At 44.8% G+C, this 26,919-nt stretch overlaps 1 protein-coding gene across 4 annotated transcripts in view; it reads left to right on the top strand.

Moving 5' to 3' along the window:
* PECAM1 (platelet and endothelial cell adhesion molecule 1) overlaps window positions 1-26,919 on the top strand; it is a 1,005,718-nt gene that overhangs the window by 169,385 nt on the left and 809,414 nt on the right. For all 4 annotated transcript variants that reach the window (XM_069654996.1, XM_069654995.1, XM_069654997.1 and 1 more), the window contains exon 3: window positions 4,923-5,216. In XM_069654996.1, the coding sequence (XP_069511097.1) occupies window positions 4,923-5,216 (294 nt within the window). The remainder of the gene's footprint in view (window positions 1-4,922; window positions 5,217-26,919) is intronic.

Below are 26,919 nucleotides of genomic sequence, written 5' to 3'. Positions count from 1 at the left end.
TCACAGTGCGCGGAGCGGGAATCATGACTGTTGGCAAATGAAGACCTACAGAGGACTGTGGGGAGAGTGAGAAACACCCAACAGAAGCAGTCTGGTTTTGTTCAGGACCGGAGGAGAATTGCGTCAGAGAGAGAGCAGGTGACGTGCAGAGGGACCATAAGAGATGCAGGCTGTGAGGCTGCATACATCTTGGTAGCGGAAGCCATGGGACTCGCATGGGAGACAGGAGAGACTCAGGCAACACGAGGAGTCTGGCGCCTTGCGAGCACATCTCAGACACTGAAATGTGAACCCGTGAGTAAGCCTGGTGGTGAAGGGGACCCCTGGAACATGCACACTTGCTTAGAAGCATTGTGAAAGTACTTTTGAAAACCGGGCAAATGTAATTGAACGTAAAACGTGAAAATGGTGCAATTCTCCCGCCATGATATATCGGTTGCAGGAAACCTGTGACTAGCATTGTCTAAGCCAAAAGTCATTGCTTAAAGAAAATCAGGGTAAAATGTGTGCAATTCTCCTGACATGAGATGTCAGTTGGGGGAAACCTGCAACAAACATTGCCAAGAGTCAAGACACTTTATAGAAGAGGTTGACAGAATGAACTTGAACACACCCTCATACAAGAGATGCTAGTGTGAGGGAGATTGATGCAAGTAGTAACTGAAGTCAAAGAGGGTTGTGCCACTGGAGAATTACAACTCTAAACATATTTAAGAGGAGAGTGAAAGTTGCAGAGAAGCCTGGTAAGGATATCGGGTAGTGAAACCTTTTTGGAAGGAGATACCTGGCAGGAGAGTACACCAGGGGATCTAAGTGAACCAAAAGGGGATGTTCCTGGCAGGAGAGTAAACCAGGGTATGAAGAGTTTCTTGCAGTTGAAGCTGAGAAGTGTCCTGGCAGGAAAGTGTACCGGGAAACTTATTTTGAGTTGGTGTTTTAAAAAGAGACGTGGTCGAATTAAGTTCTTGTTTCAATTGAAAATATTGTCAACTAGAAGCTTTGAAAAGACATGTCATTTATCATACTTGAATCACTATACTAAAAAAGATCTTTGCTTTGCCATTCTTAAAAGTAGTAGAGACTTTTCCTGGTTCTTGAAAAGAGCATTCGTTTTGGCCTCCCTAGGGAAAGTATAAGGTGAAAGAGACATTTGTTATGCCTTTAAGAGACTGGCCTTCATTGAAGAACATTGTGAATAACTTTCCTGAAGTAATCCCGGGGAAGGGAGTTAACCCTGACAAAAGTGTTTTTGTTGGAGTTAAATGTTTGAGTTGTTGCCCTTTTCTATTAAGTTGAACTTTGAAACATTTACCTTGCACTGTTTGCTTGTATTTGTTAGTGTGAGGATTAGACTGAGTTTGGACACAAGGTCATCCTGTTTTAGTTTTAATTTCATAGAAAGGGACATTCACGTTAGGATAGGGAAATTTAGGTCTCCATCCTCACCCCTTTTTCTGTTAATAAAACGACTTATATTGAGAAAAGTATCTCTTTGTGTCCGCCCATCATTGCTGACCCCTCACAGTTATGTGTATGTAAAGATCAGAGTGTGTTTGTGCATGAGTGTGTTTGTTTGTGTGCATGTGTTGTAGAGACTACTGGCATAGATAAGTAGTGTGTCAGCAGCTTCATGCATGTAAATTACAGTGACCATTGCTGGCATGGATCATGTGCATAAAGCTGCTGCCATACCCCATCTATGCCAGGAATGGTCACTTTAAATGATATGTATGAAACAATTAGCCTTCATGTATGTGATTGAAAGTGACCATTACTCGTATAGATAGGTTGTGGTAGTGCTTCATGCATGTGATTGAAAGGGATCATTACCTGCATAGATAGGTTGTGGCAGCAGCTTCATGCATGTGATTTACACCAACTATGCAGATGACACCCAGACCCTCATACCTTTGACTGGAGACTATGATACGGACCTGGCCCTAGTTAACAAAATCTATCTCATTACTCAGGCCTGGATGGCAACTCATGGCCTGTGTCTGAATGATGAGAGGACTGAGCTGCTGCTCCTAGGAAAACCTGCCAGTTTGAATAAACTCTGTAATCACTATATCTCCTTTAACATTGACGGTATTGACATTAAAGTGGCTAAGGAGTTAAAAACCTTGGGTTTCTACTTAGACTCAGTATTGAACCTGAATAAGCAAATTAATGCCATTGCGTCGGGGACAGCATACACCTGTAAACTGATCCATGCCTGTAAACCCTTTCTATCTACCGTCAGTTGTATTACCTTAGCGAGAACATTAATTCTCCCGAAACTTGATTACTGCAATGCACTCTACTTAGGTGCTAACCAATACATTATCAATGAACTTCAAATCCTACAGAACAATGCACTTAGAATAGCGTTAAATATTCCCAGAAGACAGCATATATCGGAGGTTAGGAGAAATAACAAATGGCTCTAAATTAAGAATAGAATACAGTTCAAAACTGGCTCTCTCACTTATAAATGTCTAAATAATTCAGCCCCCAAATACTTAATGGAGAAACTGGTCAAAACACTTCAACACACCTTATGGGAAAGTGAACTCATTTTGCCTTAAAGTCCCCAGATTTAAACTGAAAAAAGAAGGGGATGGTAGTTTTCCGGTTATGGCTGCCCATGTGTGGAACTCCCTACTTATTACTCCAAGAACTGACCAATCCTTCTTTAGTTTTAGAAAAAACATAAAAAGTTGGCATTTCACTAAGGACTCTTAAATGTCACTAACATTTTTCATTCATGACCTTCCTGATCACTACGCTTTTTGTATCCGTCTAAACTGCCTTCGGTATATATCCTTGTATAATTTTTCTAATGTCTTTATGTAAATTTGTAACATTATACCATGCATGTAACTTTGTATGTAAAATGTACGCAAAATGTATTGTAACTGCACCCAGATACCTTCAGGTGTGGATGGCCATATAAATAAACAAACAAAAAAACCATTACAGTGATAGATAGGTTGTCCTATCAGTGCTAGTAATGTTCAGTTTGAAACATATGCATCAAGCTCTTCAGTCTTAATGCATGTGATTTAAAGTGACCATTACTGCATAGATATGTCAATCTATTTATGCACAGTAATGGTCACTTTAAATCACTGCATTATGTGCTATAGACTTCATGCAATTAAACTGACATCCGTTGCTATGCTTTGCATAAGTGCAAGCATCTCTTTGCCTTCCAAGGTTGAGTCTACTGACTCGTCTGACAGCCTTTTCAGTTAATGTCCTTTCCTGTCTATGTACTGGAACTGCTGTGATTTTTGTAAGGGTTGTGACATCATGAGAGGGGTAGTGCTGGTTAGCTCCAGGGCAACAGCAAATTGCTTCTGTAGGCTCTTCAGTCCTCCAGTCAGTGTTGAATGTTATACAAGGACCTTCAGTTTACACCTCATGATAAGAATTTCTTCTTCCCTCGGTTTGTACTCTTTAGAATTTCCCAACATGCTTAAATGAGATAGGGTGGTTGATTTCACTTGTTATCATTGCAAAGGAGGATATGATCCACGTATACGCTGACCTGACATTTATAGCACAATACGAAGAGAAAGAAGGCGAGACCAGAAAGGGTTGCAAGGAAGAAATTGCCCTTGGGCTTTTCAGAGGGTGATAACCATTACTTTCACAAGGCATTGAGGAATGGAAACATAAGACCAGAAATTAAAGCTGAAAAAAGGTGCATTGTTTGTCAAAGGGGCTTTCCCGCATTGATAGTCGAGGTGGGTCGGAGTGATTGCCGCTGTGGTACTGTCCCTGACACCAAAGCCACCCCAGTAAAGTCAGCACTGACAGTGAGTCGGAGAGACTGATAGCAGACTGGTCTGTGTTTGAACCAAGGTTGCAAGTGGCAACATTATATGAAGAAATGTCAAAGGAGTGAATGGAATTTGAAAGGCCTAGTAAGATGCTGTATACAGAGTGGTCCGGTGCCACATGAGTGCCCATTCAAAGGTCTCTGTTAGGTATCCAACTGAGCGTGTAAAATTGTGAAAAGGAAGTTTTTGTCAAAGTGCTCCTGCAATGGGTCAAGCCAAACCATGTGCACAAAGTCTTGGACAGTTTGATGTGAACTGAAATTGGTCTGAGTCCAGCTGAGGGAGACCAATTGTGGAAAAGGGGTCTGAGCCCAGTGGAGGGAGTCCAGGCTGAAAAGTAACTCACCTGAATTGAATCTTTGTAAAGGAACTTTTTGTTTGCTTTGGTACATCAGGCCCTCTGAGTCAAGAGACTTTCATAACATAAGAGACTTGGGCATAGAAGGCCCTGATGTTGTTAATGGAACTGTGTCCTCGTGCTGGAGAAGCCCAAGAGTGTGCTATGCTCGAGTGAACCACCTTGTCCCATCCTGAAAACATGGGGAAGGGAGGCCAACTGCCTGAATATCCTGATTTATCATTTAGTGAAAACGTCTTTCTTTTTCATTAACATTTTCCCACACTATTTGTAAATTAGCAGTAAGGATTGGCAATAGGTTTTTTAGTATAGGCCCTTTTATTTTGTCAAGACTCCACTTGGACTGTTATTATTATTTGATGGTCGTAGCTTGCTCCCATCTTTAGATTTTGGTTTAGATAGGAGTTTATCGCAGCGTTGATAAAGTTCAATAAACACCCTTGAACTGTGGTCACTTGTGTCTGTCTTACTTTGATACCATGCCTTTCTTACAGCTCTCATTGCAAGACCATATGTACCCGGTCTGATAGTCTGTAGTTCTGTAGCTGCAACACCTTTAACCACTTCATGTAGAAGCATGAGGCAAATATCTTGTTGGTAACCTTCTTATCTTTGTTTCACCCCACTTTTCTTCAAAGTGTATTGTTGTCTAATGAATGTGCAACAAATATTATTCTGTACCTTTTAGCCTTTACACTCTCAAAATAACTTTTTTCTTTTTTTTCTTTCATGTCAAGTGTTTACCATTAACAGTGTTAAGTTGAATGTCTCACCATCAAGCGAGCTGATGAATGGCGTCCCAATAAATCTCACCTGCACCGTGGACATCATTCAGACGGAGCCCTTTCCAATCCTTCACCATTTTTCTTTTCTGAAAGAGGACAGCCTGATCTACAATGTCAGCTCCAAGCAGAAGACAGCTGTATATGCCATACATCCAGCTCGAGTGTCGCACTCGGGAGACTACCTTTGTAAAGTGAATTCCAGTGGCAAAGAACGAAGTAGCCAGGAATTAGCACTCAGAGTTACAGGTATGTGTTCTATTGAGGGCTCACAGATTATTTATTTGATGGTCAAACTAATGACTGTTTGTGAAAAGTCTGAACGCTTTTCATTGAAATAGCAAATCATTCAATTGAAAACAATGATTCCAAGAGAATGTAAATGAAAACAATGATTCCAAGATTGCTTTTTTGTTTATTGAGTTTTTATTTTTTCTCTCTCTCATTTTATTCTTTTAGTGGAGACTTCTATTTCCACACGAATGTCCCCTTACTTTTGTTTACCTTTTGTTCACACACCGCCTAATTTTAGCATTTAACTCAAAAGGGTTTTGGTTTACCAGTTGTTTTCCTCTGTATCTTAACTGAGAACAAACTTGCGATTCATGTAATGTCAGCAGAAGGCAAGTGTCAGGTGTTAATTTGGCCTTTGAAATTGATGACATAATTGTGAGTGTTGGTAGAAGTCTGTGATATATGTGGAAAGCCAGAAGAAGGAGTCGGACCAAAGGACACGTTTGAACGTGCTCGTCTATAGTCCAAAAAATAATAATAGTTCTTGGTCCAAACTAATCCACTAAACTGGCTCTACCACTTAGCAAAACATAAAAGAAAATAGATTGAGTGACCTGCACTCTTGGTTCTTCACAACAGTATCCCTGATTGTCCAAGGAATCCCTCCTGAGTTTGTTATTTTCTTCAGTGGTTAGAAGGCAATAACAAATCTACTCAAAGGAAATGATTCTTGTCAGTTTATCAAAGGTCCCCCAAAGTCCGAACAAAAAAAGTCTCAACTTCCTAGAAAAGCAAAATGTTCAAATTTTCTTTAGGTGGAGGGATATTGTCCTACCTTTTTTCCACCAAATTGGGCGATCTCTACCCACTTTGGCCAACTGTCGGGTGCCTCTGAGCTCCCTTTTCATTCTACTTATTATGCCTCTGTGGCTCCTTTGGGTTCCTCTGACCAAATATCTCACTTTGTTGTTTGGGGTTCCTATGACCCATCTCTCATTCTGGCTCTCTTAATTTTCGTGTGTCTCTGGAGGTTTGTGTTGTTCGGGTTTCTCAGTCTCTCATCCCTTTGACTTGTCTCGTTCACACTTGTCACTCTGCTTGTTATGCCGCTGTGCGTCCTTTGGGTTCCCCTGACCCAATATCTCACTTTGGCGTTCCTAATACCCCTCTCTACTTCTGGCCCTCTAAATTTTCTTGGGTCCCCGTTGCCCTTCTTAAGGTTTATGGTGCTCAGGTTTCTCGGGCTCCGGAACCCTTTTTGTTGTCTTGTTCTCTCCCTCTCTCAGTTCTGTGTGATCCTTGGATGGGGCTAGGGTAGTCCTTCCCTGTTCCCTGCTCGCTCTCTCTTCTATTGCCCTCCCTTCGACCTGGACAGCTCACCTACCTGCTTTGTTGCGGTGCTCTCTCCAGTGAGGGTCTGTCTAATAAGCACCGGCAGCATGCTCCAAGGCTTTCCATTCTTTCACACTGGATACCACTGATCTCCTCGTTCTGCTCATCTTGGCTCTCTTTCTCTCTTGCTCTCTCTCTTGTTGGCTCTCGTACTGAGAGCAGAGGATCCAGTCCTTTCTTCGTCCCTGGACCCATCATCTGTTTGCGGGCTCTGGGCCTACCACGTCCTTTACGTGGTCACTCCTCCAGGTCCAGTTCGCTTCTCGCGACCTCTGCCTCGCAGGTCTTGCATGACTCCTCATCTGGCAGATGGCATCTTGCTCAAGCGTCCACATCCTTTAGTGCTGCAGCCGGCCCCGCAAGTCTGCACAGCTCCATCCCTTGCTTACTTTCTCACGACTGAGTCTCGTCTCTGCGTTGGGTTTGTCTCCTCCATTTAATGGTGCTTGGCTCTTTATTCTTGCTACGATATTCAAAAGGGGCGTATTGTTCAGAATAGCTGTCAAGCATGCAGAAAGTTCAGCATTACCTTGAGCCAAACACTTAGATGTATTGTCAGGATTCCTTACTCCCATGTAGACAGACAATAAGCCTAAAGTGGAGTCACTGCCAGCGAGGTCCCACTTTCTCAAACCCCTAGTGAGGGTTTTGCTGAGCGGGAACACCTTCCTAGCCTCAAAGGGGGTGGTTCGCCCTACAGAAGAAGGGACGAATTCCCCAGATTTGTCACATATACCACTCAAAAAAAGAGATTACCTGTCAAGCCTTCTGATTGTAAGGCAGATTAGGCTCGCTCAGTTTTGAAACATTCATACATAGTTGTCCCTTTTAATTCAATGTTGCTATCCACCTACTCGTAAAAATAGTATCATGAATTTTGCGTTGCATAAGTCATAGTTGAAGGTCAGTCTGCGACCATGACAAGTGTGTATATTGCCCCTTAATTTGTATTCAAATTACTTTCCTGCTTTTTTTAATAAGGCAACACCATAGATTTCCTGAAAATGGACACCATGAAAAATGCAGGATGGACTCACTCATTTGTCCAATAGAGGTGAATGCTGTATAAAGGCTGGACTACTGTAACAGCCTCTATCTTAATCTGCCTGCCTCCACTCTCCGCCCTCTGCAACTTATCCAGAACAGAACTGCGAGACTTGTCCTTGGCCTCAAGCCCAGGGACCGTATCTCTCCAGGACTGAAATCTCTTCACTGGCTCCCAGTGGCTGCGAGGATTAAGTTCAAAACCCTCTGCATTGTCCACAAGGCCTTCTGGGGCCTGGGGCCTAAATACCTTCAACTCTCTCTTCCTAAATATCTGCCTTCACGAGCCCTTCGCTCATCCGTCTCCAACTCCCTCATGGTCAGCCGCTTCTCGAAGCAACAAGCTGGGGGTAGATCTCTCTCCGCAGCAGGGGCCTCCCTCTGGAACAGCCTTCCTGCCTCCCTGAAACTTGAGGAGAACCATCTCCGGTTCCGGAAGCACCTCAAAACCTTCCTCTTCGCTTCTGCCTTCTCTCTCCCTCTCCCTTGCTAAACCTGCTAAACTCCCCACTGAAGTCTGCACTAAACCTGCATCTGGGCCACTCTGTGACCTCGGTCCAGGGCCCAGCCACTCTCCACTTGCACTGCCTCCCTGGCTCCTCCTGCACTGTGGGACTGTCACTGCATCCCTACAGCCCCCTTCCCAGCACTTGCTCTGCACTTACCTCGCACTTGCCACCAGCTGGCCCTTTTATTTATTATTTATTATTTATTATTTTATTACGCTACTTACCTTGTACTGCACTTTCCCCCCCACCTCCTCCCCCTGCACTTTCTCCTTTTCCCCTTACCTCTGCACTTGCACGATCTGAATGACACCTGGCCTAGTAGGATCGTTTGTCTGTCTTCCCCTTGTTTCCCTCCCTCCCTGCCTCGTCGCGCCTTGAAACACTTGTGTATAGGCGCGTTACAAATACCATATCATATCATATCATATCATATTGTATTAAACACCCATTTTCCTGATAACTCAAGTATGCATAGCTGAAATCCAATTTAATCCAATGTTAATAATGAATGCTGTACCATTGTAAACCCTGCCATGCTTCCAGTGGTAAAAAGTTACCTAACATGTGAGGATTCCCATATATTGTGAGAAAGCAACATATTTTTTATTTCTCATGCTGAAAAGACAAGCATCCTGGTAAATGTAGTTACACAAAACACACCCTGAGGAATTCAGTGAGAAGGTCTTGTATGGACCACACAAGGCTTCCTGCTCACAATTCTGCCGCTGCTTCATCATTCACCATCTGTAGTGACATGCATGACAAGAAAGATGGATTTCTCTTTAACTACTGAATACTTCAAGATAGTTTCCTCTGTGCTCAGCGTATGAACCAATAATTAATAGTTGCTCCAACTTTATAAAACTATTAATGTGTAAAGGGCCTATTAATTGGTGTGGTGATTACAATGCACTGCAATAAGCAGAGAAGAACTACGGAAGAGTTCAAAACCTGTATAGCTCATGTTGATGTGGCTAACAAATACTACATTGCAGCACTATACATATTGTTCACATCCTCACACACAGTACTCTAGAATCACATATTTCATCCTATTAACACTTTGATAGACTCAATAAAACTATGGCATAGACATTTGGCAAAGCTATAGTAAATAACAATATATGTAATCAATGCATGAGTACTGTGGATTGTCGAAAGAATGAGTCAGACACACTGTGGACATCTTTTAATGAAATTATAAAGAAAAGGCCTATCTCTCCCTACCATTATAGGGATTTCCCTTCCTAGCTCAAGGAATTCAGGAATTCCAAAGTAAATATCCTCAATCCAAAGCTAACTCTAACTGATCCTCCCACTAATATGAACAACTAAAGTAGGCCAAATGAATGTTTCTCGTCTTCTGTTTGTTTCCCTTTTTGTCTTCTCTGTTGGGGCTTTCTCTCAGGGTTTATCCTCGTCCAGATATATCTTCAATATACAAATGTCTCCCTTTTGAAATATGTTTCTTATACTGATCTCCTCTGACAATCCCTTGTAGTTTGATCCAGGAGATCTTGTATCTCCTCCCCTCTGTTCTTGGCCATTGGTTTCTCGACAATGTTATACTTACAACAGTTCTTCTTGAGATATTCTCTCACATTCTTCCCTTTTATTTTATATCTCAAGTTTCTGATATCCAACCTTTCTAAGGTCTGATATGTCTTTATCACATTAGAAATCCCCCTCTGCTGGGGTTTCTATATGGGATTTCTTTTCTTGTTATTTGGTTCACTTGGTAGTCTTAATTGACAACACTTTCTTAGGGAGAGTTCTGTGCATTCTTGATATCCAACCTTTCAGAGTTTGGTTGTGACTACCTGAATTTGGAAACCCCCTTTTCCATGGTCGCTCTACTGGACGCTGTTAAGAAAGGAAGAAGGCATACTATGGCAAAAGGGAAAATGCACACAGTTGCACTGTGAACAACTCTGAATCTAACAACGTGTATATAATACCCAAGTCTTGTGTATATATGTAAACCCAGGAATGTCAATAAGGTAAAAACAGTATTACCAATCTAGGAAAAGGGATGTAGGGTAAACACTTAGGACCTCCTTATGGTTGAAAGGAAAAGTCAGCAAACTCTTTACCCACTATGCTCTTACAGATACTGACAGAGCTAAACCCACGTAGCGGGCAAGCAAGGACAGATTCTGTGAACTGACAATCTGTAGAATACTGAATAAGGCAATTATAAACAGTACTCACGAGGACCGGAAAGACCACTTGAATGTCAGTGATTACACGAACCCTGTAGATCAAACAGGGACCCAGAAGGCTGTAAAAGCAAAGGGTTAAAGATAACAAAATACATAAACCCTAGTAAAAGGCAAGTCTGAATTGTGATAATAAATCGTGAGGAAAACAAAAGGGGAACACTCTGGAACTTGTAACAACAAACCCACACCTAATAATCAATGGAAAATGAATGCAGAAATGCAAGGGATAAATCGTGAGGAAAACTAAAAGGGGAACACTCTGGAACTTGTAACAACAAACCCACACCTAATAATCAATGGAAAATGAATGCAGAAGTGCAATGGAAAAATCGTGAGGAAAACTAAAAGGGGAACACTCTAGAACTTGTAACAACAAACCCACACCTAATAATCAATGGAAAATGAATGTAGAAGTGCAATGGAAAACATGGAGTGGAATCTCAATAAATTGGATCAGGAGCAGGGAAAATGATATCACAAAAGGAAACCTTTCCCACCCAATCCAAGGAGAAAAGGCAGTAACTAATTCTACGAAAGTAAATAATAATACATCATGCTTTTCAGTAACCAGGGCAGCATAAAGGGACAGAAAACACCGGCAAACTGGGCTGCATCAATTAGTAAAGTACAGAGAAAGGCTGTCTGCAGACAGAGAAAGACAGAAAGGGAAATTCAGAAAGCATAAATCAAATAAGCGCATAAATCCGCAATCCAGGACAGAGGAACAAGATACAGGAACTAGTAACTGGGCAGAAAGCTAGGAACAGGAATAGGTACAAGGCATGGAACTAGGAACAAGGAACTGGAACTAGATACAAGGCACAGAAACTAGGAACAAGGAACTGGAAATAGATACTTGGCTCAAAATCTATGAACAGGGTACTGGAACTAGGTACAAGGCACAGAAACTAAGTACAGGAAACAGGGACTAGTCACAACAGGAACACTGCTACAATGACCAGCGCCGGACTGAAGCAAACTGAGGTTTTTAAAGCTGCTTAACGAGCACACCCCCAGGCGTGTTGCCTGCTGCACCTGGAGCCACAGGTGTTGCCTATCCTCCTCCCAGCCTTGTGCTGCAAGGGAGGAGATGATGCCGTGAGCCAGGCATTCTGGGAAGCAAGAGGTGAAGCAGTGAGCCAGGCATTCTGGGAAGCAAGAGGTGAAGCAGTGAGCCAAGGCATTCTGGGAAGCGTAGTCCTTTGATTTGAGTAACATGCTGGCTGCCAGGGAGGAGATGAAGCAGTGAGCCAGGCATTCTGGAAAGTAGGAGGTGAAGCAGTGAGCCAAGGCATTCTGGGAAACATAGTCATTTGATTTAAGTAGCATGCTGGCTGCCAAAAACCTGGAATGGATCCGGAAGGGAAGTAACTTGGAAAATCAGGTTTAAACACTCCCAATTCATCAGAGCACTGTAGCATAGGGTTCGAAGGAAATGTCCAGTAAGGAATAAACCCCAGAACATGCCCCCAAGTGGCGGGGACGGGAACGAAGGGAGCGAGCCGTGACACTATACCCCCTTCCACGGCCGACTCCAGGCGGCCGTTACTCGCACAAAACATCTTCCTTCCATGACTGGAGCGCTTCGTCTTCGGAGGTGGCACAGACGAAAACAATGATCCACGGGCAGAAGCAGAAGGACTGGAATGAATAGAATCAGGCTGCAGTCTATAAGAGTCATAGGCAGGTTTTCGGTAAGGAAAGGACTCATGGGTTGAAGAAAGGCATGAAGGACTGGCAGGACCCGAAGCAGAGTCGGAAGGTCCGGGAAGCTTAGTCACTGGAAGAGGATATGCATACATCTTTGGGGAGAGAGGCAGGCTGGTGCTACATGCCTTAGACAACGGTAGAAGTTCTGTTAGCCTCACTGCCGAGAGTGGACACACAGGAGGTGAGGAAACAGCAGGTTTCAGGAAATGTTTATGTTCGGAAGAGGAAGCTGGCGGCTGAGGTAGAGGTTCGGATACTCTGTCATCCATCTGGGTAAAAGTTTGTGGTTGAAAGTGACAAAGATTCGCCTGCATAAGTTCCATGCCTTGGAGGTCTGGAGATCCAATGGGTTGTACAAGGCTGGCACTCCCATTGACAGTCATGTAGCCAGTCAAGTAGCCACCTTGTTGCACGTGGGATACAACCGCAGGAACGTTTGGCATACTGATAGGAGTGTTAGACACAGTACTTGGAACATCAGGCATACTAGCAGCGGGAGCAAAAACAGGCACATCTTGAACTGCAGCAGACTTTCCCCTCCTTCGGCTACTAGCACCCAACTGGCGCTGCAGCTGGAGGGCCGTGCCCGTCCCTTCCCTCAGGCTCATGTGGGATCCGGCAACAAAAGGGTTGTCAAGCGGTTGATCAAAACCGGACTCCAAACGCGGACCGTCCAGCCCGCTATCTTGGTCGGCTACTCGTTCGGTGACTGGGCCGTGGTGGATGGCATCCGTTTCTCTCTCGTAATACTCCAGGCAAGTCCAGCGGCCTCGCATGTAAGGCCCTCCCGAGTCGTGAGCCGGCTTGATGTTTCTGAAGGGAGAGCTGGCAGAAGTCTCAGACTCAGATGTAGCATATGCGGGAGGTGCTAATTCTACAGACAAGCAGTTGGGAGAATTAGCTTGTGTAAAAGGCAGGCCTTCTGGTGATCCTCCTGAAGCATAGGATGGGCAGATTGGATGTTCATCCGTAATAAATGGCTGGGATTTAGGAGGTAGCTCTGAAGTAGATGAATCTGCAACATGATCAAACAGAGCAGACAGGTTCACCTCCGATATTGGCAGGGAGGCTGAGCAGGATACAGGTCTTTCATGAACTGAAGCCAAACTAGCAGTAGGCTCTGGGACCGGAGACAGGCACTCAGGATGTGCTACCAGAGGCTTCATGGTTGAAGGATAAACTGCTGGATGAGTCAATGTATCTGAAAACAGGCATGCCAGAGGAAATTCAGAGGCTGAGGGCATGCAAGCTGGAGCCGTCTCGTTAGCAGAAGACAAACTTGTCAAGGTCTTTGGCTCTGACCACGTACATGGTGAAGACTCTTGAGTGACTGGCAGATATAGCAATTGTTCATTGATTGAAAACACGTTTGACAATGATGACTGCAGAGCCGTGGACTGGGTAGTCGAAGAGTCAATAGTTGTAGAAGGACAGACTGAAGTCCCAGAAGTCGACAGACATATTTGTGAATCAGGAATGGAAAGCACCTTTAGGACGGTTGACTCCATGACACCATTAACCAAAGACTGAGCTGGACCCATGCCGCACCTTTCCTTAGTGGATGACATAGAGTCATTTCCAAAGTCTCTGTTAATCAGGATTCCGTCAAGTGTCCATTCCTTTGTCTTAACTTCTGAAGGTGGCAGATTATCTATCAACAGTTCAGGAATCGCTTGCCTGGTCCTTGTTTTAGTATACTGTGGAATGAGTCCATCAAAATAAGAAATATGTACTGTCTTTGATTGTTCATTGTGACAATATTTGGCAGAAGGAGGAGTGAACACAGAGGTAGCATCGTTTTCCACATCAGCTTGAATGTTTACTTCAGTCTCAGCAGCTGGATCAAGGGCTGAACCTAAGCCTACAGTAATGACTGATTCTGTGTACGCATCCATTGTGGATTGTGTTCGGAATACAGAAGCATGTATGTGTTCAAACTCTGAATTATGACTGACTGCTACAGAGGAATTCTTAGGCAAAGGAGTGACTTGTAAATCTTCTACTAACAGCAATTCCTGACAAACGGTAGAACAATTGTCAGAATCTGTGCTCTGAATAAGTGCTGTGCAAGAAAGAGGACTCTCACTCCCAATAGGTTTTTCATATTGACAAGTATCAGGACCTACTAAAACCTCCTCACTCAGAGATTGAACAGTATTCACTTCATCAACGGATAAAGTGTGAGGTGTAGTCAGAAACAATCGTAAAGTTTTATTCTCCTCTAGTAAACTGATGTATTCTCGTCTTAATTCCTCAAGTTCAACTCTTAACATGCCCAGGCTTAACTGTACATCCCTATCAGTAGTCACAAGGGAAGGCATGGTGGCATCGGGGCTGGAACCTGCCCTAGTCATCTGGACGTGTACTGATTGTACATCGTCATTTACTGCTTGCAGGTCTTGCGATCTATACTCTCGCTTACCGACTTGGTCTGTGTTACCCTTAAGTAATCTGACATCAGACCTCTTGACATTAGGGACTACAGTAAGTACTTGTGCAGAGGAGTAAGCAGTTGACTGAGGGCTGAAAACAGAAGTTATGTAATGAACCCCTTCATTCTTTATGTTTGAATCATGAAACTGTTCAATCTGAGGTAAAGCACAACCGGAATCATGGGGTTCAACAACAGATGTACTCGTATTTAGTAAATCTAACAGTGTTTTATTTTCCGCTGCTAAGGCTTGTGCGGACATATCTGAATCAAAATTAAAGACAGAACTAGGATCAGGCAATGTATGATGGGCCAGGCTGTGGGAAAAATATTTTGCACGTAAATACCCATTTGTGTCTAGGAGTTCATTTAAATCAGGATCAGTGATTTGATTATCACAGGCAAACGTAGTCAAAGCTTTATGTACACATTTTTTAGTAGCCTTGCTGCCTTTCTTTCTTAATCTGGCCGTATACAAACGGGAATAAGGGCTGGTCATTCTGTTAAGAAAGGAAGAAGGCATACTATGGCAAAAGGGAAAATGCACACAGTTGCACTGTGAACAACTCTGAATCTAACAACGTGTATATAATACCCAAGTCTTGTGTATATATGTAAACCCAGGAATGTCAATAAGGTAAAAACAGTATTACCAATCTAGGAAAAGGGATGTAGGGTAAACACTTAGGACCTCCTTATGGTTGAAAGGAAAAGTCAGCAAACTCTTTACCCACTATGCTCTTACAGATACTGACAGAGCTAAACCCACGTAGCGGGCAAGCAAGGACAGATTCTGTGAACTGACAATCTGTAGAATACTGAATAAGGCAATTATAAACAGTACTCACGAGGACCGGAAAGACCACTTGAATGTCAGTGATTACACGAACCCTGTAGATCAAACAGGGACCCAGAAGGCTGTAAAAGCAAAGGGTTAAAGATAACAAAATACATAAACCCTAGTAAAAGGCAAGTCTGAATTGTGATAATAAATCGTGAGGAAAACAAAAGGGGAACACTCTGGAACTTGTAACAACAAACCCACACCTAATAATCAATGGAAAATGAATGCAGAAATGCAAGGGATAAATCGTGAGGAAAACTAAAAGGGGAACACTCTGGAACTTGTAACAACAAACCCACACCTAATAATCAATGGAAAATGAATGCAGAAGTGCAATGGAAAAATCGTGAGGAAAACTAAAAGGGGAACACTCTAGAACTTGTAACAACAAACCCACACCTAATAATCAATGGAAAATGAATGTAGAAGTGCAATGGAAAACATGGAGTGGAATCTCAATAAATTGGATCAGGAGCAGGGAAAATGATATCACAAAAGGAAACCTTTCCCACCCAATCCAAGGAGAAAAGGCAGTAACTAATTCTACGAAAGTAAATAATAATACATCATGCTTTTCAGTAACCAGGGCAGCATAAAGGGACAGAAAACACCGGCAAACTGGGCTGCATCAATTAGTAAAGTACAGAGAAAGGCTGTCTGCAGACAGAGAAAGACAGAAAGGGAAATTCAGAAAGCATAAATCAAATAAGCGCATAAATCCGCAATCCAGGACAGAGGAACAAGATACAGGAACTAGTAACTGGGCAGAAAGCTAGGAACAGGAATAGGTACAAGGCATGGAACTAGGAACAAGGAACTGGAACTAGATACAAGGCACAGAAACTAGGAACAAGGAACTGGAAATAGATACTTGGCTCAAAATCTATGAACAGGGTACTGGAACTAGGTACAAGGCACAGAAACTAAGTACAGGAAACAGGGACTAGTCACAACAGGAACACTGCTACAATGACCAGCGCCGGACTGAAGCAAACTGAGGTTTTTAAAGCTGCTTAACGAGCACACCCCCAGGCGTGTTGCCTGCTGCACCTGGAGCCACAGGTGTTGCCTATCCTCCTCCCAGCCTTGTGCTGCAAGGGAGGAGATGATGCCGTGAGCCAGGCATTCTGGGAAGCAAGAGGTGAAGCAGTGAGCCAGGCATTCTGGGAAGCAAGAGGTGAAGCAGTGAGCCAAGGCATTCTGGGAAGCGTAGTCCTTTGATTTGAGTAACATGCTGGCTGCCAGGGAGGAGATGAAGCAGTGAGCCAGGCATTCTGGAAAGTAGGAGGTGAAGCAGTGAGCCAAGGCATTCTGGGAAACATAGTCATTTGATTTAAGTAGCATGCTGGCTGCCAAAAACCTGGAATGGATCCGGAAGGGAAGTAACTTGGAAAATCAGGTTTAAACACTCCCAATTCATCAGAGCACTGTAGCATAGGGTTCGAAGGAAATGTCCAGTAAGGAATAAACCCCAGAACATGCCCCCAAGTGGCGGGGACGGGAACGAAGGGAGCGAGCCGTGACAGACGCTTTCATAATTTGATTTGCTTGGTAGTCCTAATTCACCACACGTGTTAGACTTTCTTCTGGAGTGTTCTCTGCATTCTTCACTAATTATTTCTGGTGGCTCTTTCCCTCCTTCTGAGGGTATTAATTTCCACTTTCCCTCAGTTTCACATTTAACCTTGTTCATCACGTTCTTTACAATTTCCTCATATGTCCAGATATGCTGGTTCACTGTTCGAAAATCAGCCTCATGTCTTTCACAAGTTCTGCTCTTCATACCACATTGACCCAGCTGTCTTCCGCTTCTCCTGTTCTCTTGAGTCCAAGGTGTACTCACGAGGCCCACCACACGCTCGGGTTGGTGGCTTTGCTTTCCTGCTTCCAGGTCTCTGGCTTTGCATTTGTTCTGCCTACGGCGTCTTTGCAGGGTGCTGTGGTTGGGTGACACTGGTGGATAGGAGCTTGCAGCACTCCCAGCTGCTCTGATGTCTGCATTGTTAGACAGGCACCTGGTGCGACACACGACTGCTGTGGTCCTGCCATCATGTCGGACGGTTCTTCTTACCCAGTTCTCGCAATGGTTTCTCCGTTCTCTGCTTTGCCTGGCCTCTGGCATTTTAGACTTGTGTTCTTGTTTGAATAGCCACTGGCTCCACGGCTTCCGTCTGCTCAGCCTCTCCAAGGCATAATCACATCAGGCAGCTTCCCCTTGCCCCCTAAGGTGGAGTCACTCCTAGTGATGTCCCACTGCCCAGACCCATAAGGAGGCTCTTGCGGAACGGAAAGGCTCACCTCCCTAGCCTTAAAGGTGGAGGGAGCATCCGGGGCTCGGCGGCCCTGCGGTGGAGGCGAGCAGCTGCAACCTGATCCCCTGCTCAGCGACTGGCGCCTGGAGAGAACGACGGCACCCGGAACACAGCCTCCCAGTCCAAACCGCGGCTTGCGGGCGCTCCGTACAACATTGAGCACCTGCCGACATCCTGCATAATCAAGCCGGTAAGGAGTGGGGGCGGGTGGATGATAAGGGCAGGGCACCCCTCCCTCCCCAACACGAACTACAACACTGGCCATACAAGAACTGGGACAGAGTGGGGTGCAGAAGGTAGATCCTGAATTAAAGGATAAAAACTATAAGAAAGCAAACCCCACTACGCGCCACCAGCACAGCAAGAAGCAACGCGGGGGTAAGGTCCCCAACAAAAGCTAAGAGGGCAGGGGAGGTGATACAAGCCCATATAAGCCGCAGAAGGGAAACTTAGGGAGGAAACTCCCCCAACCAATCCAACCGAACAGGACTTCCTCGGGCTCAGCCTCCAAGCAGAACTCGAACTGCTACAACCCCTATAACGCAGGCAAGAGCCACGAGCCAACCCACCAGCCGGCGGCAAACAATAAGGAGAGTCCCCACATAGATAGCAAAGAGCCCCACAGGAGCGCAACACGCTTTGGTTACTAACTCCCCCACAAACACGAGTGCCACTGCGCAGGATACCCCGCAAGCTGACTCGGAACACTAAAGCCTGCACCTTACACAGCAAAAGCAAGCCAACAGTCGACAACTGCAATGGGCAAAGATAGAGCGACAACGAAAAAAGGGACAAATCAGAGCACGATGGAGCAATTCACAACCACCACCATGCTTCCACCAACGGAAGCGGGCAGATCTGAGGATGCACAAAATCCTGAAGAAAATCTGTCCCTAAGGGATGTGATGAACGCCATCTCCAACTCACGTACCTCTATGGGGGTCAAAATGGACGGCATCTCCACAGAAGTCTCCCTATTACGCCACGATCTTCAAAAGCTCTCATCCCGCACTGGAGAGGCGGAGACCCGTATATCGGCTGCAGAAGACGAACTGAGAGGCATGGGTCAGCAAATTAATAGAGCACTGGAACGCATAAAGGTACTAGAGAGCAAGGTGGAAGAAGGTGAAGGCAGGTCAAGGCGGAATAACATCCGGATACTTGGCCTGCCCAAAAAGGCTGAGGGGGAGAGCATGGAACTCTTCCTAGAACAATGGATTGCCGATCTATTTGAACCCAAGACTTTGTCGAAACTGTTCTCGATAGAAAGGGCACATCGAGTTCCGACGGGCAGGCCGCTACCTGGTGGGCAACTGCGAACAGTAGTAGCGAAGATCCTTAACTACAGAGACCGCAATGCAGTGCTGCAAATGGCCAGGGCAAAGGGAGACATAACATATAACGGCTCCAAGATCGGCTTCTTCCCAGACTTCACAAAGGAAGTGCAGAAAATGAGGCAATCCGTTGACCCCCTCAAAAAGCACCTTCAAACACTGAATGTGAAATATGGTCTCCTGTTCCCAGCTCAGCTGAAGATATAACACAATGGCACGACAATACACTTCACTGACCCTAAAGAGGCATGGACCTGGGCAGAGACAAATCTGAAAGGAGATGGGAATCCACGTAAACGCCAAGAGTGGAGAAGAAACAGGTCACGGCTAAACGAACCACCAGAAAGGCCACCCCATCAAGAAATGGATGCGATACCACAGAGAGAAGACAAATGACTATGAAGGCGAATGAAAGATGAAAACAGATACGGCATGAAATCAAACAAACTTTGTTTAACACATATTGCAACCGGAAAATGAATGCTGGCGGGCCCCAGACCGGCACGACACACCCCCCACAGCAGCAAGTGCACACCAAGGTATTTCCAATACCAAAGAGAGCTACGCACTTGCGATTCGTTTGATTGGTTAATTGTTTTGTTCAATGGGCGACAGATGCTTCAGTTGGGGTGGAGTATGGGGAGGGGGCGTTGGGTGTTACACAGGTATTCGCTAATCACATGGCTCAGCAAGGCTGCAACAATCACAGCATGCATGAAGATCGCAAGGGAAGGAGATTCGCACATAACACCAAACCCAAGGAGTAATGGCCACATCAAGAAATAATACAAAAAAGTTAGCCTTTATGATATGGAATGTGAACGGCCTGGGAAACAGCATAAAACGAAGGCTAGTGATGCAATACATAAAGCGGCAAGACCCAGATATGGTAATGCTCACTGAAGCACATCTGGCGGGCACAAACTGCCGATTCTTCAAGAGAACCATATATAGGACAGCAATTCACGCAGGGTTCTCCATGGGCTCGAAGGGTGTGCTAATACTGATAAACAAAAGGACCCCGATCGACATTACTAAAGTAATCCAAGACCCTGAAGGCAGATTTGTTTGCATACAAGGCACACCATGGAACCAAACCATAGCCATACTGGCAGTCTATTCACCCCCAACACTCATGGCAGCTTTAATCGGGGAGATTACACTGATAATAGTAAACAATCCAACGGATACTTTGGTAATGGGCGGAGACTTCAATGAGGTAATGAACATCAGTGAGGACCGCACGCATACAAGGGGTAGAAACCCGGCACTACCAACCAAGCTTGCTACCTTCACGGCGGCACTGGGCCTGAGGGATGCATGGAGAGACCTTCACCCAGAGGAGAGGCAATTCTCCTTCCACTCGGGCGCACATGCGTCAATGTCCAGACTGGACTACTTTTTCCTCCCCGGCGAAAGCATACATAAAGTAATAGAGGTGACACTACAACCATGAGGGATCTCAGATCACTCCCCACTCACGATGCTGCTTGAGACAGAGAGACCTCAGCCGCCACCGAGGTGGCGAATGAATGCATATCACCTGGGATTTCCGGAACTAACAGAAAAAATTCAGGAAGCAACAGCAGCATACTTTGAGCTAAACCAGGACTCAGTGGAGGACGCGGGGATAATATGGGAAGCATACAAGGCAACCCTGAGAGGTGAAATCCTGAGCTGGACAGCAGCACATAAAAAAAGCGCACCAGCACGAAGTGGAAGCTGCAGAAGCAGATGTGAAACGGGCTGAGGCAAATTTCATAAGGGAGCGGTGGGAGACAACACAACTTTACAAGTGGCGCAAAAGAAGGTACATAATGTGGCGCTAACATGCGCAAAACATGCACACAGAACCATACGCGCCAAAATATATGAAACGGGAGATAAGGCCAGCAAGATGCTTGCATGGCTGGAAAGGAGAGAAGAGGGCCACCTACAAGTACACCGGATAAACACCACAAACACTGAATGGGCCACAACGAACCCAGATATTGTGGAAGCCTTTGCAACCTATTACGAAAACCTATATTCCACGCCGATGACCCCTACAGATCCCAGCATACTGGATATGCTGACCATTCCGGCATTAAATGAAGCACAGAGGTTGGCACTCGAAGCTGAAATAACAGAGGAAGAACTGACGACTGCCATCTCCCAGCTCCAAAATGGGAAAACCCCGGGACCCAACGGCTTCCCTATGGAAATATTCAAGAAAATTGGCACCGCAGAAGTGGCACCACACATGCCTAAAATGTTCTTGAATGCAAAGGAAAAGGGTATCCTCCCACCGGATTTAAGAAAGGCCAGTATAGTGGTGATACATAAAGAAGGCAAACCTCCGGATGCATGTAGCTCATACCGACCAATCTCACTCATAAACACTGAAGCCAAAGTACTGGCAAAAATATTAGCCAACAAGCTACAGACCGTGATAACATGCTTGGTCCATCTGGACCAATGCGGCTTCATGCCACAGAGGTCCACACAAATAAATATTCATAGACTACAAACTGCCATCGAAAGATCATCGGCTCTACAAGACACACTGGCGCTCCTCACTATTGACTTTGAGAAAGCCTTTGATTCCGTTCACTGGGAGGCCCTGTGGATCATAATGGCTAAAATGGGATTCGGGGCTCAATTCACAAACTGGGTTAAACTCCTATACAAAGCCCCAACAGGAGAAATCAGAGTAAACGGGTGGTCCTTGCGAAGCATAAAAATTGGAAAAGGCACTAGACAGGGATGCCCCCATCGGCGATGTTATTCGCACTGGCGATTGAACCACTAGCGATAATGCTCAGAGAATCCCAGGAATGGAAAGGTTTCCAGTGGGCACAGTACTGGGAAGACAAGGTTTCCCTATACGCCGACAATCTTCTAATCTACCCAGCTCTCTCTTGCCCCATCGCCACGAATATGCTAAACACCTATGGGATCTTTAGTGGGCTAAGTGTAAACAATGATAAATCCCTGCTATTCCCGATCAAGGGACTTGATCCGACAACTCTAAATAACTCTCCGTACAAAACAGAAAGAGAGCAGTTCCGATACCTCGGGATAAATATCACGACAGATCTAACACTATATATAGAACAAAACCTACACCCAATAAGAGATAGATTTGTGAATGATGTGAGGCACTGGATGACTCTTCCGCTCACACTGCTGGGAAGAGCTGCCCTATTCAAGATGCTCGCCCTCCCCCAGTTCATATACATCCTGCAGAATGCTCCGATATACATACCGAAAATAGAATTTCGCAAAATAGATAAGACGCTTAGGAAACTGTTGTGGTGAGGAGGGCATCCTCGTATCGCATTGAAAACCCTACAGTGCTCAGTATGGGAAGGAGGAATTGGACTCCCGCACCTACAAACTTATTATTGGGCAGCCCAGATGTGAATGACATCCTACACAACGACACAAGCCTACCGCACAACCGAGCAGATACTCAGGCGGAGTAAGGGATCACCCCGATGGAAAACCTCTATCAAAAAAGAACACGGCAGAACACATCCACGATGGCCGCTCAGAGAACACAGATCTGGACGGACGCACACAAACACCTGGGATGGGAAGGGAAGGTCACACTGAAACAGCCCCTGTGGCATAATAAGCATCTTCCAGAGCTGAGAGGTATCCCCAAGTGGTCGGCCTGGGGTGAAGCTGGGATCAAAAGTCTAGAAGACATGGTAATGGAAGGAGAAATAAAATCATTCCAAGCTCTAAAAGACGAATTCAATCTCCCTGCTTCAGAATACTTCCACTACAGGCAAATAAGACACGCCCTTATCACAAGTGAGATAGACCTCCCTAATGTACCACAGTGTACCCCGATCGAGAGGAACATAGTGATGGAGCGAATTGATCATAAAATAACATCTACAATGTACAATGCAATTAACTCATTCGCTACAATGGAACTCACAGAACTTAAAGAGAAATGGGAGAGAGATGCGGGCCCAATTCAATCAGAGGACTGGACTACTGCCCTGATGTACCCCAAAGAGACAGCAATCTCTGCCAGAATCAGGTTGATCCAACTAAAAATCTTGCACAGAATATATTATCCCAGAGAGGCTTTGCATCAATGGGGAAGAGCGACTGATCCCAACTGTCTACGATGCCATCGGACAAGAGGGACCTTCTTCCATATCCTGTGGGAATGTCCACAAATACAAGACTACTGGCAAAAATGCTGCGACAGGCTATCAATGGTGGTTGGCCGCGAGATACCGATGGACCCCAAACTCCTGATACTAGGGATTGATGCAGAGATAGAGCTATCTCGATACGAAAAACTCATGTTTGCAACATCCACTGGACTTGCAAAGAGGAACCTAGCCCAATTATGGAGCTCAGCCTCACCCCCACAATACGAGAAATGGGTAACGGATGTGGACGTGTGTGTACCGATGGAAGCGAGAGTGTATACTACAAGAGGATGCCCAGAGAAAGCAGCCAAGATATGGCAAAGATGGGAAGACACTTGAAGGCATGAAAAAAGGAGCCTAGAATCTGATGAACTGCCAGAATAGAACTCATGCATGCGATCGAGACGATCCTAAAAGCCATCAAGCATAACAGATCTACAGTACAAAAGGAAAGGAGAAAGAATTCAAGCTTTGTGAAGAAGTGTGTACCTGTGTGTTTAATGTATTGACTAAGTGTTAATTAGTCGATGTTATGTTTGTTTGTACATATAAAACAATTAAAATTTTATATAAAAAAAAAAATACAATGCTATGCTCAAGTTGCGCAAGCTACGCATAGCTTCTCGCAACCTGGCAAATCTTTATGTGACACCTCTATCGTGGTTCTTATATCAGTAGAATTGGATGTGGTTTCATGCCCGCCCTTGAGGGGAATTGGTGGGAAAGTGACCTCTATTGAAGCAAAGGGTGTGGATGAAAGATTGGTTTTGTCGGATATGCCAGCTGCCAGACCTCCTCATTCCCTGTCGCTTTTTACTGCAGAGTCTCCTATGTCCTCGGATGCCTCTTTTTTTTACATTTCAATCTGTGGATCCGCCTGTTCAGCCGGACTTGTTACAGCCTTAAATGCTGCAGGCCCTCTGGATTCAGTGCTCATATTGCAACCTTTAAACTATACTTTAAATTCTCTGGTATAATCTTTTGAGAACTTGAGAAATGATTTTGGGTTTCAGACTGATGGGACGATGGATGTTATGTATAAACTGAACTTTACCGAGGGCTGTATTTGCGCGAATAACATTGATAAGTCTGGGGCTGGGACTCTTTTCCAGGCCGGGTTGTGAACCAAGAAGGTGTGCCGTTGAACGTAAGTGGGTCGATGCAATTGGGGCCTTTTGGCAATATATCTGACCATACCCCTAGTCCAAAACTGGTTAGTCATCTGGAAAGTGAGAACTTGGCAGGGACAGGATCGCCAGGGATGTGGTTGATGGGAGACAGGAGATAACTAATTGGATTTGTGAGGATGTAAATGAAGCTTTCTCGATCGTGGTGACCCCGCCCAATAACATGACGGCAACTGGTAAGGCGCCTGTTAGGTGAGCCACCCCAAAGAGCATGAGGCTATGTAAAGAATGCATCTAACCCCAGAAAAAAAGGATCAAGCAAAGTGTTCCGTAAACTTAAAGCTAACTCAGTTGCTCTCCAGGAAGGGGGTGTCTCTGGGTTAGGTGTGATACTGATAGCCCGGTAAGAGTTAGTACAAAAGCTGAGGCTCCTGAGAGGGAGTTCAAGAGTTTACACTTGAAAGGTGGGAAGAAGACATTACTCCCGTGGTAGGGAGAAGTGCAGTTACACACTTTTTGAGGCCCCTGCCGTCTATCCTTCTATCCCAGAGTTTCAAGAATGTAGAGACATGATGTCGGATGTCACTCGGATGGGGACTTGCCTGCGGTTGTACTTGAAGACAGGATGCCTAGGGGCGGGCGCCGCTTTGAGTCAGACGTCTAGCATGGTCTCTGTGCCTTTGCAATAGGGGAGGATAGTGTTTCCCCTCTTTTAAGCCTGTTCCCTGCGATTGTGGACTGCAGCTGTTCGCCTATTAGGTTGTCAAACCCAAATACAGAGGTTGAAGCTGTAATGGAGGTACAGTCTCCAGTTTTTTATACACTAGAGGAGAAAAAGATGAGGCCTCTGAAAGGTCCTATTGCCTCCTGTCGAGGTAAAAACCAAAACGATTATGCGCCTAAATTGCCCAAAAATATTAGTCTGGACAGTCCAACTGGCTCGAGATCTAACAATGGGATGCAGTTTTGTAGCTGGGGTCAAGAGGTGTCCGCAAACAAGAGGCAGTCTGTTGAGGTAAGCTCTGTACGCCCTTTATATATTGAGCGTATATTTAAGTCGAAAACGCCTGTGCCAGCGAACAGACACCTGGTCATGGCTTTATTGTATGAAATTCCTAAATTAAGATTGGTAACCTCAAGCGACATCTGCCAGGTGGAGTTTGTCAGAGAGTATTCTGTGCACTTGGTCCTCTTACATTTTAATTCCTATTTAGTAACAAATGCTCTCTTAGAGAAAACCTCTATGTTTATGCAACAGGGTTATAACGTATTTGAAAACCTAGTTACTGTGGATAGTTCTGAGCCCAGCAGATTTATGAATCACAAGTAACCGCTCAGAATTCCCATCTCTTCTGCTCAACCTGCAGTTCGTGCAGTTTATCAGCTGGGCGGTGAGCTTATGAGTTATCCCAAATGGGAGTAGTGGTTGCATTTCACTTATTGTCTGCATTCCAGGGGACTATGCAAATATGCAAAAATGGAGTGCTCCCTTCTTTGAATATCACCTCATGGAATAGTAGAGGTTTTTCACATATATGGGCGATGGAGGTCATTCCTTTTCTAGACTGTTCGGTGCTGTGACTCCAGGAAATACGGTTGGAAGAGTCCCCAGTTCTAGATGGCTTTTAGGTAGTGGTGATCAAAGCTCAACAGGGTCCTAAGGGTCACCCGTATGGGGGGTCTTCTCTGCATGTTGCGCAACACTTCTGGGATTACAATGACAGTTTTTGATTCCAAAACTAATGCAGTTCTTCATGTGAAGCTAACCTGGTGGAATTCTTCCCTGAATTTGAATGAAACTTGAGATATATACAATATCTATTTTAATCCTAGGACTATGGTCATTGGGGATTTGCTTGTAATATTGTCTGACTTTGTTTTAATATGGTCCATTGATAATGCCATGTCCAGTGTAATAGGCGATTTTAACAGTGAGTGGCTGGATCAGGTGTGTTACTTGAAAGATCGATGTGTGAAGACCTCTGAGGTAATGAGAGATTGTGGGAATTGCATGCCGATGGAATTGGAAACATTGAATTTCCAGCTTTTGAATGGGGCTTTTCAGGGTGATGTACCTCCCAATTACACATGGCATAGTAGGGGCTCAAAGTCTACTATAGACTACATCTTTATGTCAAGAGATGTCTTTTCAAGATGTTTGTCTTTGTCTATTACTCCTCATGAAAAGAGTGCTCATTCAATATTATGTTTGGCACTGTTAATTGTACGGGAGGTTGTCTGACCCTTGTGTGGGGTTTCCACAGTGGATGTCAAGGCTGGCAATGGTGCTGTGACCTGGAGACCTTCCATGGGAACAAGGTTCAATAAGTGGATCGAGAAAGACCTTAATTTTACCAACTCGCTCCTTTTGAGCCCTTCTGGTTTCACGGATGATGTCCAGTGTATACTCAAGGTTTAAACAGAGGAAAAGATTTTGAGTGCTCTCGTAACAAATCAATTAGAAATCAAGTGTTCATTTGTTTGATTTAGAGGTTCAGGGAAAAAAAGAAAAATCGTAGGCATGCTATTAAGAGGCTAAACTTAAAGAAACCAGAGGGAGTTTGCGAGACAAGACAAGACACCTAAAGCAGGTGTTTACAAATGTCTTTAAGAGTCACAGGGTGCTTATACTTGGC

This window comes from Ambystoma mexicanum, chromosome 3q (assembly GCF_040938575.1).
Source record: "Ambystoma mexicanum isolate Mex_15411 chromosome 3q, UKY_AmexF1_1, whole genome shotgun sequence".
Classification (NCBI taxonomy): domain Eukaryota; kingdom Metazoa; phylum Chordata; class Amphibia; order Caudata; family Ambystomatidae; genus Ambystoma; species Ambystoma mexicanum.
Note: the sequence above shows the minus strand (reverse complement) of the source record. Positions and strands in the feature narration are given on the sequence as shown.